The sequence below is a fragment of the Protopterus annectens genome, chromosome 7.part1, assembly GCF_019279795.1.
Source record: "Protopterus annectens isolate FY-2018-M chromosome 7.part1, PAN1.0, whole genome shotgun sequence".
In the NCBI taxonomy this organism is placed as follows: domain Eukaryota; kingdom Metazoa; phylum Chordata; order Ceratodontiformes; family Protopteridae; genus Protopterus; species Protopterus annectens.
The window spans coordinates 332,495,813-332,515,728 of NC_056740.1; the positions used below are offsets into that span (position 1 = coordinate 332,495,813).

The 19,916-nt window shown below is 42.7% G+C and overlaps 1 protein-coding gene across 2 annotated transcripts in view; it reads right to left on the reverse strand.

The window, feature by feature from the left end:
- Nucleotides 1-1,230: 1,230 nt before the first annotated feature.
- The window catches only part of WDR6 (WD repeat domain 6), a 370,840-nt gene continuing 352,154 nt past the window's right edge, over nt 1,231-19,916 (reverse strand). For both annotated transcript variants that reach the window (XM_044078749.1, XM_044078750.1), the window contains one exon: nt 1,231-2,203. In XM_044078749.1, the coding sequence (XP_043934684.1) occupies nt 1,674-2,203 (530 nt within the window). In that variant the 3' untranslated portion in view covers nt 1,231-1,673. The remainder of the gene's footprint in view (nt 2,204-19,916) is intronic.

Here is a 19,916-nt window from a genome sequence, read left to right on the forward strand (position 1 = left end):
AGATTTACACAGATGGTAACTTGGAGAAGAACTTGAATAACCTAGTTTTTAACATTTCTTCTTCTGAGTTTACTCCAGAACAACTTAGTGTACTGAACAGAGGTCTTTCTTTTGTTCTGGCTCAGAAAGCTAATTTGACACATTTACTTACTGATTTAAGGTTATTTGCACATAATCTCTCTCTTTTTCTTTGCGGTTTCAAGGTATGGATGACACTCGTAAGGTGTTTGCTAAATTGAGTACATCCATTCCTGACAAGCATCCGATCATAGAAGCTTTTACTGCAGTACATGATGAACAGATCAGGGCAGCTTTGTTAGCTGAACATTCTGCTTCTTTTTATAATCTTTCAGCGGCAGAAATGCTGGCATTATGAGAGTTGAAATGTCTTAATTCAACTGAAATACTTCCAGCTGATAAGGGAGGGGGGATTGTTGTCATGGACAAAGCATCTTATTTAGCAGCTATGGAACAGCTTTTGAATGATGAATGTACTTAACCGATTTTTAAGCCTCAGTTGACGGCCATCATTGACAGCGTTTCAGTTTTTTTTTTATTTAATGGTGACAAATGTGATTACAGATGATCTGCTTACATATTTTTTAGTGGAATTTCCAGTTGTTCAGATATGTTATGGGCTCCCAAAAGTCCATAAATGTCTATCCCCACCCCCAATGCATCCAATACTATTGAGCAGACACTTAGACTGGTGCTAGATAATATCAACTCTGTTTTAAGAGACACTAAAGATTTTTTGTAGGATCTTTACAGAAATGTCAGCAGCTTATCAAAAACCCAAGATCTTGTTTTTGTCACATTAGATATTACTTCTTTATTTACTGTTATTCCTAATACTACAGGTATTGAATATGTGTGCATTGTTTTATCACCTCCCTATATCTTGTGCATTTGTAAGCTTGAAGTTAAATATAGTTGCACATCTTTTACTGCATCAGTCAAGAGCACTGCCATCTCAGTTTGATTCACAAATATATACTCGTACATTACAAAGGGCATTCAGAAAACATCTGCATTAGGCTTGACTCCTAACCAGCAATCTGTACTTCAAGACTTCATTAAGGCTTCTGAGTTGAACAATTCTGGTTGACAACTGAAAAAATAGATAACATTTTCACGTACACATCCTGGTTAACAAATGGCAGCTGAAAAAATAGATAACATTTTCATGTACACATTTTAGTAATGAAAGAAATATCACAAAAAAGTTACTTGAGCAGAATAAAAAAATTTATATAAGTAAATCTGTTCTGCAGTGTTTGTAACACAGGCCTATAAAACAAAGGCATGGAAAAGTAGCTTCAGTAGACACATAAACCCCACAATCCCAAAGACCAACCAGATTATAAAGGGGGATTAAGACAACTCTTGGCACAACAGTTTGCATTCTCTTGAAGCTAATGATAAAATTACTTGCAAACATAGCCAAATGGCTAACATGAGAAGAGTGCAACAAATGTGACAGTATGCTCTGGACAAGGACAATGATACAGAATGAAAATATATATAAAAAGAAACAGAAGCAATTTACACTTTTTATATGGACAGTCACTTCTACTGTGCTTAAGAGTAAATATAATTTACAAACATAAACAGTCATAAACTGAAACTGTGATGATGATGGTCATGATCCACCCTGTACTGCTGAAAATTCATTATACTTGAGTAAGTCCAGACTCTTGGCTTTTGATTATCTGCAGGCCCTGCCCACACAGTGCAAAAAAGTGGGTCTTGCTATTTTCTTCTTTCCAGCACTCCAAGTCAGCAACATCTGCTACGTGGCAAAACTTACTGCAAAGAAACTGCAAACCATCTTCTTCTATCTTCCAAAGTGTTAATCTCTGATCTATAGAAGTAGATGCAAGCAGTCCGACATCTAGAATCCTGACTCCTGTTACATGGGCTGCATGGGCAAAAAATGCTGAGAGTTTCTTAATTACTTGGACTGAGCAGTGGCTTACACAATGTTCCACTGCAACTTCAGAGTTGTTGGGGTGGTGTTTTGTCACTGCACTTGGTTCTACAGCATCAGAAGCCAGATCTACAGTAAGGAAGCATAAGTGAACAGCATTATCATCACCTCCAGTTGCAAGTAAATACTCTCCATCTTTCTCAGTGTCTCGAATATGCAGGCTGCTAACTCCAGACTGGTGAATTTGCAGAACTGACTCTGGGCATCCCAAATCTACAAGACAAAACAAAATGCTGTCAGTCAACGTAATAGTTTAATCGCCTTCTGAAGCAGGGGACAGAGGCAAAGTACATTTAGTTAGTATGGCTGTTCAAAGAATGCTCTCACAAAGACATCAATGTCACTAGACAACCAGCAAACAAAGTTAGTTAAAACAACCAGTTCTGTAAAACTCACTTATGTCTAACAATACTAAGAAAAAGATTCCAAGCATGGTCAAGTGCAACGTCTTTCACGCACAGCAAAGATTTCTGGTAAGTCACTAGCACTCTTCATAATTATACTGCAAATTTATACACCTAGCCAATAACCATATAATGACCAAAAATGAAAATCAAACCCTGTACCTTAAGTGTATGGCATAAAACACCTTGCTAATCAAGTACATAAATTGCACTTCCTTATGTGAGTTACAGTAGGACAAGCAGAGGCCTTACTAAAGTCTCAGATTACAGTGCTTGTCAAGGGGGGCAGCAGCTTAGATGCAGTAATTTAAATGTAAAGTACTGTACCAAAAGGCCACCATGCAGTTGTCCTGACACATTTCTATACAAACACTATGTTCCCCACTGGGTCTCCTGTAATCTTGAAAGCATGCCAAAGTGCAGTTTTGTGAGACACTCATCATACCAAAAGATCCTCAAATCATACAAATGTCTGCCACTGTATAGTAATTATATCAATATTATCCTGACAATTGGCCAGAATCCACATTAATCTGCCCAGCCAGTGATCAAGCTTTTCTCCCAGCATTTAAAACATTTTTCATTGGTTCTTTTATTTTCCTGTTTAGTATATAATAAGGGGAGCACAACTCAGCTTTTGTCTTCCAGATAATACTGCAGAAGGCTGCACTGTCTACACTCACTGTTTATTTGAAAAGAAAGAAACTATCCTGTAAAATAACTTGTTGTTTGCACTTTGTCATATAACATTTCTAGACATTTTACGCTGCTTTCTACATTGCCTGATATTGTTTTGCATTTTATTTCCTACCTTGAGTAAATGTGTTTGGCCAAATGCTGAAGCCATCTTGGATTAAGTGGCAAATGATCTAAGTGACAGTTGGACTACATACTGCATATCTTGGGTAATTTATAGCACTCGGGCTTCAGATTTCACCTGCTTTTCTCTGGTTCTTGAGATTTCCTGTTGGTATTTACTGACTGGATCTGAGTGCAGTGCCGTGGTAGCTCCATATTGGGTAGTGCACACAAGAAAATTCTTCCTTCTCTGTACTACAGAAAGGCTATCTTCTTTTAACTCCAGGGACATACTTATCTACTTCTACTCAGTCTAAATGTCTTGAGCAGGGTCAAAACAGTTTCCTCTTAGGTGGTCTGTTCAGCGAAGCATGGGTACCAGCTGCGCTGAACTGCACGGATTTGCATTGAGCTTAGCACTAGTTCAACAAACTTCCTACCTCTTATTTCCACAGTCCCTGTTCTGCTCCTTGCATACCTTTATCACTTACCAGGACTGGTCATTGCAGAGAAGCAACAGACTACTGTCAGCCTTGTAGCTCATGAAATCTTAAGGCAGTGTAAGACCTCTCATGCTCACTGAAAACAACTCCTACTTAATCAAAAGGACTTTACATATGAGAGGTGTAAATACTTAACTGGAGGTATCCACCACCGAGCCAGCTATATGCAGTGAGCTCAACAAAACAGTCTACTCAAGCACCCTAGAACTGCTAAGTCTAGGCATCAGTCTAAGACCTCTGACCTACCTCCTACATGTGTGTCCAGCAACAGCAGCTCTTAAACAACATACAGCTCACTCTGACAACACAGAAAGCAAAGACACTGAAAAGGTTCACAAAATTAGCATGTAAAAGCCCTTATGGCATCACAGCCAATCTAATTCACCATGCAACATCCTGGTTAAGGTGACTCAATAGTTAGACACACACATGCCCAATCATGAGACAAAGACAAAATAATGGTTAAGTGCCTCTTAGATGCCAGGATTCGCAATGTCGCTAGAGCCCTCAAATCCCTTCACTCCAGGTACACATACGACATGGTCATTGTTCACGTAGGAGTGAATGATTTGAGATGCACCTCCTTGAAACATATGTAGAGGAAAGTACAGTTGTGTACCTACCATAAATGTAGATGTTCGAGTGCTAATACAGCTGCAGTAATCACAGATGGGTTTTCAGCCGTCAGGCGGTCCCTCGGTCGGCCGAATTCCAAAGTCTTGGTCCGGCATCTGTTGTCGTCGCTTACTCTTCTGACGTCAGTAAGGCCAGAGTATATAAGACACAGCCGACGCCATGTTCTTCAGTCTTTCTTGCCCCAGATGTCAGGTGCCCCCAAAAGGAAGGCAATACATAAATAAGGCTTATCTACATATGCAAGCAATGCAATGTAATGCAAAATCAGTGTAAGCAAGCAAATAAAACATAGCAGGATAACCCAGTCAGGTGGTATGAAGAGGTTGTTAGGCCCCATGCCTTTACCAAGTGGGGAAGGAGGGAGGGAAACCTGTACTGCAGCTGTATTAGCACTCGAACATCTACATTTATGGTAGGTACAAAACTGTACTATGTTCATCGTGCATACAGCTGCAGTAATCACAGATGGGTAGAGTCCCAAAGCTATGCATAGGGTGGTAGGTACTATGAGGAACTGGGTTGAGCCAGAATGCCCTGCAAAACAGCAGTGGCAAAGCCTGCTCTTGTTCTGGAATATAAGGGTAGGTGGTAGTGTTTTGTGAAGGTATGTACAGAACTCCAAGTGGCTGCCTCCAAAATATCCTTAGTAGGAATGCCTCTGAGGAAGGCTGTAGAGGTGGCTGTGGCCCTGGTGGAGTGAGATCTGATACCAGTAGGGACAGATTTCCCATGATAGGAATAACAAAACCGTATGCAGTGGCCAATCCACTTGGAAATGGTCTGTTTCAAAAAGTTGTTCTGATTTCCTGAAGGACTTTGTTCTGTCCAAATAATAACGTAGCTGCCTATGGATGTCTAAAGTGTGAAGCAGCCTCTCCCCTTTGTTTTGAGGGTTAGGATAAAAGGTAGGTAGGTGTATGGCTTGATTTAAAGCTACCCTGGATACCACTTTTGGCATAAAAGATGGGTTGGTACGAAGGGAAACCCTGTCCTGATGGAAGATGAGGAAGGGCTGCACCGCCATGAGGGCTTGTAGTTCAGAAACCCTACGAGCTGAAGTGATGGCCAGAAGGAAAGCTGTTTTCCAGGACAAATGTTGCAGATCTGTTGAGGCAGCAGGTTCAAACGGAGGCAATGTTAATTTTTCTAGTATGTAATTAAGGTCCCAGGCTGGTATTGGTTGCTTCCTTGGAGGTCTTATATTCTTAGCCCCTCTGAGGAACTGTCGTTAGAGTGGGTGAGAGAATAAAGGAGGATCCATGTTGAATTCTGCAGAAATGGCTGAAGCATGTATTTTTATGGAAGAAAAAGAAAGTCCACTGTTCAGCAGTTCAGCTAGGTACTGTAATACCTGAGGCAAGTTCAATTTTCTAGGGTCCTGGTCTCTTTTCTCATTCCAACAGCAAAACCGCCTCCATTTTGCGGAGTAAGCTTTTCTAGTAGATGGTCTTCTGGCCTCCAAAATGACATCCTGCACCTCCTTTGAGAGTAGGGACTGTTGTGGTGTCAAGGAATTTTCCATGCAGCGAGGTTGAGTGTTTTCAGCTGACTGTGAAGAGTTTTGTAGCTGTTCTGAGTCAGCAGGAGAGGCATTAGAGGCAGGGACCAGGGAGGAGTATGTGTTAGGCTCCTCAGGAGTGGATACCAGTGTTGCCTTGACCAATCTGGAGCAATCAGTATCATCCTCGGTTTGTCTGTTCTTGCTTTCAAAAGCACCTTGGGCAGAAGGGGCAGAGGTGGGAATGCATAAACTGTCCATGCTGTCCAACTGAATGAAAGGGCGTCCACTTTCCAGGCCTTTGGATGAAAGGTCCTTGAACAAAACTTTTTCAGTTGATGCTTCCTGTGGGAGGCAAAAAGATCTATGTCTGGCCTCCCCCACGCTTGGATTATCTCTGTAAACACCTGAGGATGTAACTTCCATTCGTGTGGATCTGTCATATTTCTGCTTAGAGTGTCTGCCAGTGTGTTTTCCAGTCCTGGCAAGTACTGTGCTTGAAGTTCGATTTGTCTTTCCAGAGCCAAGTTCCAAAGAGTCATGGCTAGTCTGCACAAGGGGTATGAATGTATTCCTCCTTGTTTGTTTATGTACCACATTACTGTGGTGTTGTCTGTTCTTATCAGTAATTGTCCTGGATGCAGGAAGTCCTTGAAAGCTGTAATTGCATTTATTACTGCTAGCATTTCTTTTTGATTGATGTGAAGGTGCTTTTCCTTTTGGGACCATCTGCCCTGAATGCACCTGTCCTTCATGTGCGCACCCAGGCGTAATCTGAGGCGTCTGTGGTTATGACTTGTTTTGCTTGAGGCTTGCAGAATGGAAGGCCTGTGTTTACTTGACATGCTTGGGCCCACCATAGAAATTCCTTTTGCAAACATGGAATTATTGGTATAATTGCTTCCAAACTGTGACTGTGTTGAGACCATAGATTTTTAGGTACCATTGAAGTTTCCTCATATGCAGCTTTGCACATGGGATTAGAAGAATGCAAGATGCTATGAATCCCAGAGCATGCAGGATTTTCCTTGCAGTAAGCCTGGTACTTTTTTCTAGTGTTTTGAAGTACTGAGATAGTTGCCCTTGTTTTTCTGGCGTAAGATATGCCATCTGGGTGTTTGTGTCCAAGTTGGCACCCAGGAAGGTTATTTTCTGAGATGGTGTTAGTCTTGATTTCTTCTTGTTGATGGTATATCCCAGAGAAAGCAGTAACCGTGTCACATATGCCAAATGTTCCAGTAGTATGCGTTTGCTGTCCGCTTGGATCAGGCAGTCGTCCAGATAAGGGTAAATTTGTATCCCTTGAAGTCTGCAGTAGGCAATCACTGATGCCAGGCACTTTGTGAATACTCTGGGCGCAGTAGATAAGCCAAAGGGCAATGCAGAGAATTGATAGTGGGTTGAACCTGCAAGAAATCTGAGGTATCTTCTGCAGCTTTGTCTGATTGGGACATGCAGGTATGCCTCCTTGAGGTCCAATGTTACCAGCCAAAACTCCTTGCCCAGCATGGGAAGAAGTTGCTGTAATGTGAGCATCTTGAATTTTGGCACAGTAGGAATGTGTTTAGGATGGATAAGTCCAAAATGGGTCTCCAGTCGGTTCCTTTTCTTGGTACCAGAAAAGTCTTGAATAAAAACCTTGACCTTGTTGGTGTGTAGGTACCTTTTGTATAGCTCTCATGTTTAGGAGCTTTGAAATTTGCAGTTGTGCCTCTGCCCTTTGATTTTGTGGCAGGTTTGGCATGCCTCTCATTTTGGAAGAGTGTGAAATTGAAATTTGTAGCCTCTGTTTATAATGTCCAGTATCCATTTGTCTGTTGTGACAATATGCCAATTGCTTGCAAATAATGCTAGTTTCCCTCCCAAAGGTGCTGTCAGCTGAGACTTGCTTGGCATGGAAATGAGGGAGTCATTGGGTTTGCTTCCTGTATTGTTGTGCACTGTCTTCACCACCTCTTGGTGCTGGAGATTGCCATTGTCTGCCTCTACATGATCCTTGTGATTGTCCTCTGCCCCTTGTGCGTCTGTATCTACCTCTTTGGGGCTTGTCAGTGGCTGGAAAGGACCAGATTTTGAAGGCCAATTTCTGCTAAAAAGTGGTGGTTGGACCTATAAGAAAGCCTTGACAGTTTGCATAGATTTGGCTTTTTCTTCCATTTTCCGTAGTATGTCCTCAGCATTAGTACCAAATAGTACATCCTTTTGTAAAGGAGCATCAAGAAGTTTAGCTTTCACATGGTCAGGTAAATTTTGTTCCCTAATCCAGGTGTGCCTGCGAATCACTGATCCTGTAGCAGCCGCTCTACTCGAAGCCTCTAGGGCATCATAACCACATTGTAAGGTGTGTTTACCCACTTGCTCCGCACTATGCATCATATCCTGTAACTCTTTTAAATCTGGTTGTTCAGGTTGAGACATTTTGTTCCTTAATTGTGATAACAGGTACTGTTGATATTTAATCATATGAAACTGACAGTTTAAGGCCCTCATGGCTAGGGTGGCAGAGGTATATACCTTTTTACCCCACCTTTCTAGAGATCTGGATTCCCTTTCTGCAGGAAGTGGATTCTTGGCAGTGGAGGCCTTTAATCCCTTGGGGCCTTGTGAAATGGTTTCAGGGTCAGCATTATGGCCTTTGTAGAGAAATTGGTGAGAACTGGGTACTCTGTAATACCTATCAGGTTTTACTGGTGCAGGAGGCAGAGAATCAGGGTTAAGGCAAGCCTCCGAGTAGACATCATCTAGAACATCCAAAACAGGGGTATAGCCAGAGGCCTATGCTGAGGTAACCAAAGAAATTCCCTAAGCCTTTTCTTGGAATCTGAAAAGTCTTGGCCTTCCCAATGGAAGTGTTCCCTCAAGGTGTGCAAGGTTTCCCCAAAAGAGAAATCCTCAGGAGGGGATACAGAAGGGATGGACTGTTCTGCCTCCGAATCCTCAAAAGGAGAGTAAGATTGTTCCTCTGCATCAGAATGTTCTGATAAAATGGATCCCTGATCAGATGAATGACATTCTTCCTCCACTCTGGGTCTCTTGTCAGGAGGGGGCGGAGAACCTCTGATAAGAGTAATTAGATCCTCAGCCATTTTGAGCATCTGTTTCTTAGGCATGTGTCCAGGAGATGGACCCTGTGGAACAGGCCTCGTGGGATGCCTGGCTGCTTTGGATTTAGTAAAGGCCTTAATTGAAAAAGCAGATGAGGGCCTAAATACACCATGGGTGGAAGTGGACCTGTCCACATTAGTAGGCTCGACAATAGCAGGGGCTTCGGTTGTAGTCTGGGAAAGGGCCGAGGACCCAGCGGTCTCGGGTACAGAGGACACCGCCAAAGGAGTGTCATCGGTAGTCAGGGACTGCAAAGGCGGCTCGCTGAGTACCGGACCACGTGTAGCCTGTTTTGGCGTGGTGTCGGCGGGGACAAAGGGCCTCGCGTGTCAGTCCTTTTCCTTGCGTTTTTTGGGCAAAACGGTAGTCGGAGTGTCCGACGACATTTTATAGTCAAAAGCTTTGCCAAAGTAGTGTTGGGCGAACTCCGCCCGATGCTTGACAGTGCGTTTATTGAAGGTAGCGCAAAAGCGACAGCCCAAGACGTCGTGGTCTGGGCCCAAACAAGGTATGCAAAGGGAATGGAAATCCTTATGCGGTATTTGCTTCCCACAAGAAATACAATTATTAACTTTTTCTGACATCGGTCTGAGGCAAGAAAAGGTTCCCCAACGGGGTACTTAGCTTTAATGAAGACTTCGGTTCCAATTATTTTCGTAATTCAGGAGCTGGCCGACCTGCACTTGCGAACTGCTTCTGCTTCGGGCACCGCGCGGCAAAAAAGACTGAAGAACATGGCGTCGGCTGTGTCTTATATACTCTGGCCTTACTGACGTCAGAAGAGTAAGCGACGACAACCGACGCCGGACCAAGACTTTGGAATTCGGCCGACCGAGGGACCGCCTGATGGCTGAAAACCCATCTGTGATTACTGCAGCTGTATGCACGATGAACATCATGATGGAGCTCTCAGAATATGCTTCTGAAATGGATGTGAAACTAGTATTGAGCATTATTGCTCCTATCACCAAGAATGATGCCTCAACACAAACAGAAGATTTAATTATTGGCTTAGCTACTGTTGTCATTCTAGGATTCAATAAATATCATCCTGGGAGGACATGTTTAACAGCCCCAGCTGCATTGCAAGGAATGGTCTGCATCTCCCATCTCAAGGCTTCCATATATTACTGAAGACTTTTTCAATCCCCATAGTGCCTTTTTTTGGCAAGGTCAGTCTCAACAAATTATCAACATAGCCAGCCACAAAAAAAAAAAAAAAAAAAAAAAAAAAAAAAAAAAAAATTTGATATATATATATTGTTTGTTTGTGTCTCAATGCTAGAATTCTTAACAAAATGTTGTATTCCTAACAGTTACAAATGTGGATATATGCATAATTACAGAAGTATAGTTTCAAAACAGCAAAAGCACTCCCACAGTAAAAGGCTTTAATGCTTGCCACTCCTTCAGACCCAATGCCGATGTAGATGGTATAGCTGTAGTGGACATATCAGTGTTCTTAAGAAACCATATCAATGCACGGCAATGACCTTGAGCTCATACACATACTTGTCATGATAATCAAAACCCAGCACTGCATTGTAACCAACTACCATACCCACTTTGTGACACCAGCAGACCACGAGGCATATCTAAACAAAATAACATCCCTTATGATGGAACCTAGCACTATCTTCTTGGGTGACTTCAACTATGCCTCCAATGACTGGGGAACTTTACCATCACAAATAAGTAAGCACAGAAATTCCTAGACTTTATTAATGCCAACTCCTTAGACCAGGTGTTCCAAATCCAAACAAGGGGCTCAAAAATATTGGATATTGTCCTCACCAATATACTCCCTAAGTTCAACACCCATAGTTACCAAATCACTGGTCAAATCTGACATCCGTACTATAACACTTTAACTGTAAGGCCTGTGTGGCCTTAAATCCCCTCCATCTTGCTAAAGCAAACTTACTTCAGCTAACTGATGACCTGATGAGATTCAACGCCCTCCTTACCTAGATAAGTACACATCACATGCTGCCACACTCACTAATAATACAATGATTCAAGCTTATATTGAGGCCTTGGTCCCCATAAGGCATAAATACAATGCCAAATTCAAGAACAAATCCATCTGGTGGAACCCCAGTATTAAACTGCACAACAAGGGGAAGACACTCAGAGCTTGTAAAAGCAAACTTAACTGCCCCATCAGTTGGAAAAAAACTCAAAAAGATCATCAAAGGACCCAAATAAAATCAAATCCTCCAAGAGCAAGTAAAAATAGAGAACTACTCAGAGGCGATCTCTGCTTAACATACAAGGCCACGTCAAACCCTGAGCTGTTGGACATGCTCCACTTAAAGAAATCACAATCCCTCAGAGTCGCACACTCCAGGGATCTAAACCTTGTCATCACAATGAACAAAACATGCTGGAGGGATAGGTTCCTGACCCAGAGACTCCCCATACTCTGGAACAGACTGCCCATACATGTCAAGCAACAAGGAACCTTGATGATTGGATGGGAGATGGGAAATTCACCCCGGGGGATCACGTCAGTCGCTAGACATGGGTCCAGAGAAGTAAATATTGTGGGAAGAAATATCCAGGAAATTGTTATGGCTAGATTTGTATAGGTCCTAGGGCCAATAGCCTAGTACCAACCTATGAACTGCCACCCAAACTATAGATAACCATAATCATATTCAGCTATGTCAAGAACCTTAAAAGTAGTACCCAACAGAGCTGTGAGGTAATTACAAATTAACGTCACATACTGTCCTTGAGGACACTGCCAACTTATTAGCAGACAAATTCAAGTCAAACTTTACTGCTTTATCTTTATAAAATTCCCATGATCACTTCTGAGCAAGTCCTAAATGCTGTCTCCAAGGCTGAGAGGACTAGCTCCATAGCCCTGATAATGTGCCAAGCTGTCTTCTTGTTAGTGCTAAATTGTGGCAGACACTAAAAACAATCAAAGCCTTCTATAGCTATATCAAGAACCTCCATGGCAATACCCAGATTTGCTTTGAGTTACTGCACAATGGTACCTCCTATACTGATATCAACAGATATTGCCAACATACTGGCCGACAGATTCAGTGTCAACTTTACCCCTTTCTTCCCCATAAAGGACCAAGCACTATACCGGAAGAATGCCAGGCACCTAGCATTACTGCAGCACAGGTTAAAGCTGCATTGTCCACGGCCAAGAATACAGCTTCCATGGGACCTGATAATATCCCTGGCTGTGTTCTACATAAACTACAAAGTGAACTGGCAACACATCTGTGTGCCCTGTTCAGTCACAGCCTCACCTCTGGTTTTGTCCCTACCGAATGGCGCACTGCTACAGTCATCCCTCTCCATAAAGGGGGAGCGACTACAGACCCTGGGAATTTTCGCCCCATTAGTCTGATGAGTCTGATATGTAAAGCTATGGAGCGCATCATCATGGACCTGATTAACAAAGATACAGGAAATCTCCAAACTCTAGACCTCACACAATTTGGCTTTGTGAAAGGGAGATTACGCCTGCTCAACCTGGTTGACTTCTTTGAGTCCACCAGGGCTGTGGATGATGGTAAGGTAGTACATACAGCCAATCTCGATCTGGCCAAGGCCTATGATACCATTCCTCACTCAGGAATCATTGATAAACTCACCAAACTAGGCATCAACCCCTATATCACTAGGTGGGTTGCAAATTGGCTCACAGATAGAACACACAGTGTAAAAGTAGCTGACTCCAAGTCAGACTGCCAACCAGTCACGAGTGGAGTTCCACAGGAATCGGTCCTGGGTCTTCCCTCTCCTGTTCGGCATCTACTTCTCAGAAGTCCAGGCCAACACAAAGGGACTCTGGGTGACCAAGTTCGCAGATGACTGCAAGCTGGGAGCTATTAACTGCCCAAGTGATGCAGACATCCTACAGAAAGGTCTCACTGAGACCAACGACTGGTGTTGAATCCAGGGCCTTAAGCTTAATGCCAAAAAATGCATAGTCATCCCCTTTGGTAAAAACTCAGCTCCCACTAATTAACACATCAATGGGAGCCCGCTGAAAACTGAAGGCGTTATAAGAGATCTGGGGATGCAGGTAGACAGCAACTCCTCCTTCAACCACCACATTGCCACTGTGATCAGAAAGTCCTTTTTTGTGGCACGTCTCATTACCAAGGGTTTTGCATCCAGGAAGAAAGAGGTCATCGTCTCTCTCTACTCTTCCCTCGTTAGACCAATCATCAACTATAATGCCCCATTTGGCATGTACCTCACTAGACACCTACAACAGCTGGAGAGGCCACAGAAGTACCTCACCAAGTGGATCCTAGGCATTAAACACATGTCCTACATGGACAGACTCAAAATACTCCAGCTACTCTCTGTCTCATATTGCCTACTTAGAGGCGCTCTCTGGTTGACTTACAAAGCCATGTCTGACCCAGCTCTGTTAGAAATGCTATATTTAAAGAAATCCCAATCCCTCTGCACCACACACTCCAGACACCTCCACCTCATTACAGCAATCAACAGAACATGCTGATGGGGCAGGTTCCTCACCCAGAGACTGCCCATGCTCTGGAACAGACTTTCCATACATGTCAAGCAGAGCACCTTCGCTGACCCTCTTCAAGAGATACCTTGATGAGTGGATGGGTAAAGAGAAAGTTCACCCTGGGGATCACTCCAGTGGCTCTACTTGACAGAGGCACTGGGAACTAATGTCAGGCAGCACGATGACAGGGCACTTCTATGGGCTAGGCTTGTAAAGGCTCCAGGACCATTAGCCTAGTACACACCTGTGAACCTAAACACTATTTGGCAGACTCGTTATTAAGTCTATTCAATCTCAGACTCTAAAATGCATTTGTGCCAGTGGTATGGAGGCTGGTGTAGTCATCCCACTCCACAAAGTGGGACCCATAACTGATCCAGGCAACTACAGACCCATACGCCTCACCAGCCTTATATGTAAGGCATTCATTATGCGATTTAACAACAAGGACATACGCAGTCTTCAAAACCAGGACCGAAACCAGTTTGTGTTTTTCAATGGCAAATTCTGTTTTTAAACCTGGTGGACTGTTTTGAACAGGTCACAGAGGCATTAGTGTCAGGCAAATTAGTTCACACTGTATACCTGGACCTACTCTAGGCCACTGATACCATTCCACATTCTGGCATCACCAATAAGTTAATACAGTTAAAAGGAACTTCTTATGTTACTTGCTAGGCAACAAACAGCCTTACTGACAAAACACAGTCTATTAGTGTTGGAGGAGTGCCTCAGCCAAAAGAGTATTTACTAGCAATGTACCTCAGGGATCTGTCCTGGGATCACTCCTTTATTATAGCTGCCTCTGATGAAAAGGCCAACACCAATAGCTTGTGGCTGATGAACTTTGTTATTGACTGAAAACATAAGGCTATCAAGATATTCCACTACTGACCTCCAGATTCTTCAAGAGGGCCTAACACACACCAAGTAGTGCACAGACCATCGCCTCAAGTTACATGCCAAGAAAAGCAACATTGTGTCCTTTGGCAAATCTGGGCATCCCTGCTCCAATCGCATAACTTCCTAAAATTGACTGTCATTACAGATTTGGGCACTTTCATAGACACTAAACTATAATTTGGCCATCATGTGACCACTGTTGTTAGTAACTACTTTTACAGAGCTAGTCTAATCATCAGTATTACATCTTCTAGATCCAAGGAAGTTATCATACTCTTTTATTCCTCCCTTATTAAGCCAGTACTGACTATATTGCCTCCTTTGGTACGTACTTATCAAGGCACATTACCCAGCTCAACAGACTGCACCATTTCCTTATTTAAACAATCAAGGGCATGTCCTCCTTGAACTACTCTGACCTCCTTAAAGTGCTCTCACTCTCTTCCACTTCCTATAGACTCCTGAAAGTGGACCTCTGCCTGCCTAAAGAGCTTTGAAAGATCAGGTCATATGCAACCTTTAATTCGCAAAACTAGTAACACCCTAAACACCAATTGAAATGATCTAAACTTCCACCGTAACATAAATAAGACCTGCTAGCATGATGAATATCTACCACGAAGAGTAACTCTCATGGAACAGACTCCCTTTGAATGTAAAGGGCATTTACATTCTGACCCTTTTCAAGCATAATATGGATGGCCAATCGTAAGTACACCCTGGTCTGGCCCTTCAAGCCCTAATGGAAAGGAGCTGAAACCTAAATATAATTACATCATTTTGTGGAGTATGGTAATAGTCCACATCTTGGTAACTTTAATGTGAGATCATGAGGTGAGGCTACAAATGGTCCACTACATCAACAACCTAGTATTAACCTATGAACCTATAAACTGAAAGTTTAGGCTGAAATAAGAGCACATACTAAACTAGATTCTTTTGCTATGAACAACCCATTAACAAGAATTATGATGTAAAATTAATGTTAGTGACTAAAACATCCAAAAAGCTCATTAGCAACCTAATCAGATAAACTGAGAATCAGAATAATTACAATAAACGATGTATACAAAAATACAAGTAACAAATATGAAAAAAATAGCTCTTGCTTCAAAATATTCTACATAAGCAAAAGATGTGTATATAATTGGAAGACAGGATTAGCTCTAAACAAGTCATAGATATCTATATGACGTTAAGATCTTCCCGAGTGCCTCGCATGACTATATTATAATCAGATGCTTTTTACCCAACATTCCTTACATGTACACAGGAGAGAATGCAGTACCAGAAACCAAGTCAAAGCCAAGAAGGAAGAATGTCACTAACATGCAGTACAGATAACAAAGAAACTGCTCAGCTTTTGTACTAACAATCAAGACAGCAATGTTTTGTGGAAATGTGTGTAAAGAAGCCTGTGCCACAACTCCAGAGAGATCCAATGTTCAGATAGAGGTTCATAGAAGGTTACTAGGATAACAGCTCTAGAGCCCATACAAGCCTTGCCCTATTTAGACCGAGTTGCCCCAATTGTTGGTGGCTAGGTGAGTGAAGTTCGCAGAGGTAAGGGTCTACGGTAGTTAATACTGACTTCCTCTGTCCAGAAGGGACATGGGCACCACCCCAGGAGTGAATTTGCAGTCACACATCCATTGATCTTGGTTGTGTTGGAAGAGGGTCAGGGAAGGGCTCTGTTTCACGTGAACTGGAAACTTGTTTCAGAGAAGTGGCAGTCTCTGGGACATGTATCTATCTCTCCAGCATGACCTGTTCATGTCAGAGGCTAAGTTAAGATCCCTGGAGCGAGTGATCTTTGTGCAGTTTGATTTACAAATGTGTAGCATTTCCATCAGGGCTGGGTCAGAGACTGCCCTGTATGCCAGGCACAGGTCAAACATTAGCAACTTGTAGGAGACAGAATACAACAACAGTGCTTTCAGTTTTTCCGTGTAAGACTTGTTTAGTGTACTCCGTAATTTCTTGGTGAGAAACCTCTGTGGTCTCTGCAATTGTTACAGGTGTCTGGTGAGGTACACGCAAAAGGGAGCACTGTACTCAATTATTGGTCTGAAGAAGGCTGAGTATAATGGAATTATAACATCCTTAAATCTAGATGCGATGCCTTTACTTATAACATAACGTGCCCTACAGAAGAATTTCCTAATTACTGTGGACACGTAGTGGTCAAAGTTCAGACTAACAACCTGAGTACCCAGATCGAGTACCATTTGGCCTACACTTGCTGGAGTGCTGTCTATAATGTAATTAGCAGGGATGTCAGCTTTCTCAAAGGAAATAATAATGCATTTTTTGCATTTAGCTTTAACCTACTGCTTTGGCACCAATCATCTGTCTGTGTTAACCCTGTCTGCAGTATATATTAACATCAACGGGGGACTAGATGATTGCTCCCAGTTTGCAATCGTCAGCGAACTTGGTTAGCCACAGGTCGTTCAAGTTTGCCTGGACCTCTAAGAAATAAATTCTGAACTTTAAGGGGCCCAGGACAGAACTCTGTGGTATGCCACTGGTGATTGGTCCTTTGCTAGAGGTGAAGTCATCCACTTTGACAGTATCAGCTCTGTGGGTGAGCCAGTTGGCTACCATTCTGGTAATGTAGAGGTTAATTCCCAACTGGGAGAGTTTCTGTATAACACCTGAGTGGGTGACTGTGTCAAATGTCTTGATTAGGTCAAGATAGGAGATATGTCTTTCCCTTGCCCAGGGCCTTGGTGACCTTCTATCTAGAAGAAGTCAACCATGTTTAACAGGCACAATTTACCTTTAATGAATCCAACTAGGTTGGGTGCAGAGTTTGGAGATTACCTATATCCTTGCTAATAACGTCTTTCCTTTTTTTAATGTCTCGAAGTCTTTTGGGTTTCTAATACCATGACAGGAATGGACTCCATTCCTAAGTCAAAGTACAATTAAAGTTCATGACATTAGTATTGTTTCAGTCTTTGATGTGAACCAGAAGTGCTCTTTGGAGCACCCGCAATGTGGCCAGTAATGACTCCTCCTGCAATTCGTATGGAGTTACATGCATTGGTAACATAAAAAAGAATCTACAATCGTATTTAGATACAAGTCCCATTGCTCCTACTACTATTGGAACTGTCTGGGTATCTTTCTTCCTCATTGCTCTCGTTTCTGCTTGCAAATCATAATAGTTTATGACTTTGTCTCTCTCTGTACACAAGACACTGTAGTCACTGGGTGTGGTAATTTCAGTGATCAATGCTACTTTTGTCTTCTTTTCATGGACCACTATATCCAGTTTTCTAGCATCTATCTTTTGAACTGTTGGTAATGGGTGATCCCATGTGATGTAGACATATTTTTCTATGATGCTTTGTGGCTCATTTCTCCAGTGTTTTTCAGTCACTTCAGTATCATAATGTTTGCACAATCCCCAGTGCAACAGTCATGTCACATTATTATGCCTTTCACTATAGAGTCCTTCTGTCAGTAGTATGTCACAACCAGCAACGAGGTGTACAAATGTTTCCAATTCTGTTCATGGCCTTCCAAATGAGACTAGTCAAGCTTGTGGGCCTATAATGCCCAGGGGTGGTTAAAGGTCCCCCTTTGTACAGAGAGATTACTGTTGCTGTCCTCTATTCTGCCAGGACATAGCCAGTTCACACGCTGTGGTTAAAAAGAGCTCCAAGTGGGTCTGATAGGTCAAGTTTTAAGTTGTTTAAAAGGCATCCTGGGATATTGTCTGGTCCCACTGATGCAGTGTTTTTGGCCTTGGAGAGCGCAGAGATGACCTGCTCTACTGAGAAAATAGGCTGAGAAATGGTGGCAGGTATACTTTGGGGGATGACTGGAGGAGACAAGGGGGTGAAGTTTGCTCCATACTTGTCAGCTTGCAGGTTGGCTATTACCTCTGGTTAAGTATGGGTGGTGCCATCCACAACTAGTTCAGTGCATAGCTGAATATTCCCTTTTTAGATTTCGGACACAGTTAAAGAATGCCTTGTGATTCGCTAGGTAGTCTGTGTTTTGCTAAACAATTAGCTTTGGAGGACTTGACAAGATTTCCAATTTGTTTGGTTAAGCTAGAGAGGGATTTCTTCCTCTGCTGAAACAGTTCCTTCTTGTTCTTGGACATTAGTTTCTTTCTCTTGTTGTACAGCCTTTTTACACTAGGGGTCCACCAGGGTGGCTTGTTTTTTCAGCAAGACCTGGTTTTAATTCGGTCAGGTACAGCCAAATCTATATAACTGCTTAAGTGGTTACATGGGACATTGGTGTACACCTCTGCATGGGAGTCCATGTTATCTGCATTTGAGGGGGCATTGAAACTTAGTAGGAGGTAATTTGTCACTGAAAATTTTTGATGGGGTATCTGGTCTTATAATTACATGAAATGAGACTGACTTTTGGTCCAATCTTACCAGGAAAGACATCACACGCAGGGAGAGTGGAGTATGCAGTGCTCTCCTATGTTGGTGAGTACTATGTCCAGGACATCTGAGCCTCTTGTGGGTGTGTTAACTAGCTGTTCCAGAGCATTTGCATTGACAAAGTCCAAGAACCTCTGAGCCAGCATGTTTGTGGTCATGTACGTTTCCCCGTCAATGGTAGGATAATAAAAATCACCCATGAGTAAGGTGTTGGGCTGCATGGCAAATGACACCAGTAAGTCCAGGTATGCCATATGCTTTTTCAGTTTCATGGTAGGGGACCTACAGCTAGTTATAATGTGGTAAGGAACTTTGCCTATGGTTCATTGTACATGGAATAGCTCAGTACTGTTTGACCAGTCTCAATGTGTACTTATCCTTAATGAAGATGGATACACCTCCTCCTCCAATTCTTTCATGCTCATTTTGTGGTTTGAATGTATGGAAGGCATTGTAGCTCTGCACGGCTGGGGTGCTTTCTGCACCTTTGAACCATGTCTTGGTGACTGTACAGATGTCAGCATCTTCCAAAGTGGGAAATGCTTCCAGGGAGTACAGTTTATTGTTTAGACTCCTAGCATTAAACAACAGTACCTTGAGATGGCTAGACAGGATTTTGTTATACTGGGAGGTTGATTACTTTGTCACTGCCTAAAAATGGCACAATAGAGGTAGCTAATGCCTTTAGCAGTATCTGAAAGCCTAGAAGAGACAGGTGCAAACCATCTCTGGCAAAGCAGTATGGCTTGTCGACTAAGTCTTCCCAGGCTGACAATTGGATCCACTTGGACTGACACCAGAATCTAAGCCAATTGTTAAAGTCAATCATTTTTTGTTTGTATTGTGGCATCCTCCTTAAAGAAGGTAGAATGCTGCTTAAGGCTAGGCTTATACCTGCCTGTGACACAATCTGGGAGCTCAGTCATGTCTCTCTTCATATAGTCCCATGAGGTACGTCTGAAGCCATTCACCTCCAAGTGGAATATGGAGGAATCATACCAGTACTTGTGGCTGAGTGACTTGAGTGCTTGCGACTTGATGGATCCTGGCACCTGACAGGCAGCTAACCTTAACCTACTTCTTATTCAGCCAGGAGAGGGGATCATCTGTGTGCCTCACAATGGAGTCACCTATGACAATACATTAGA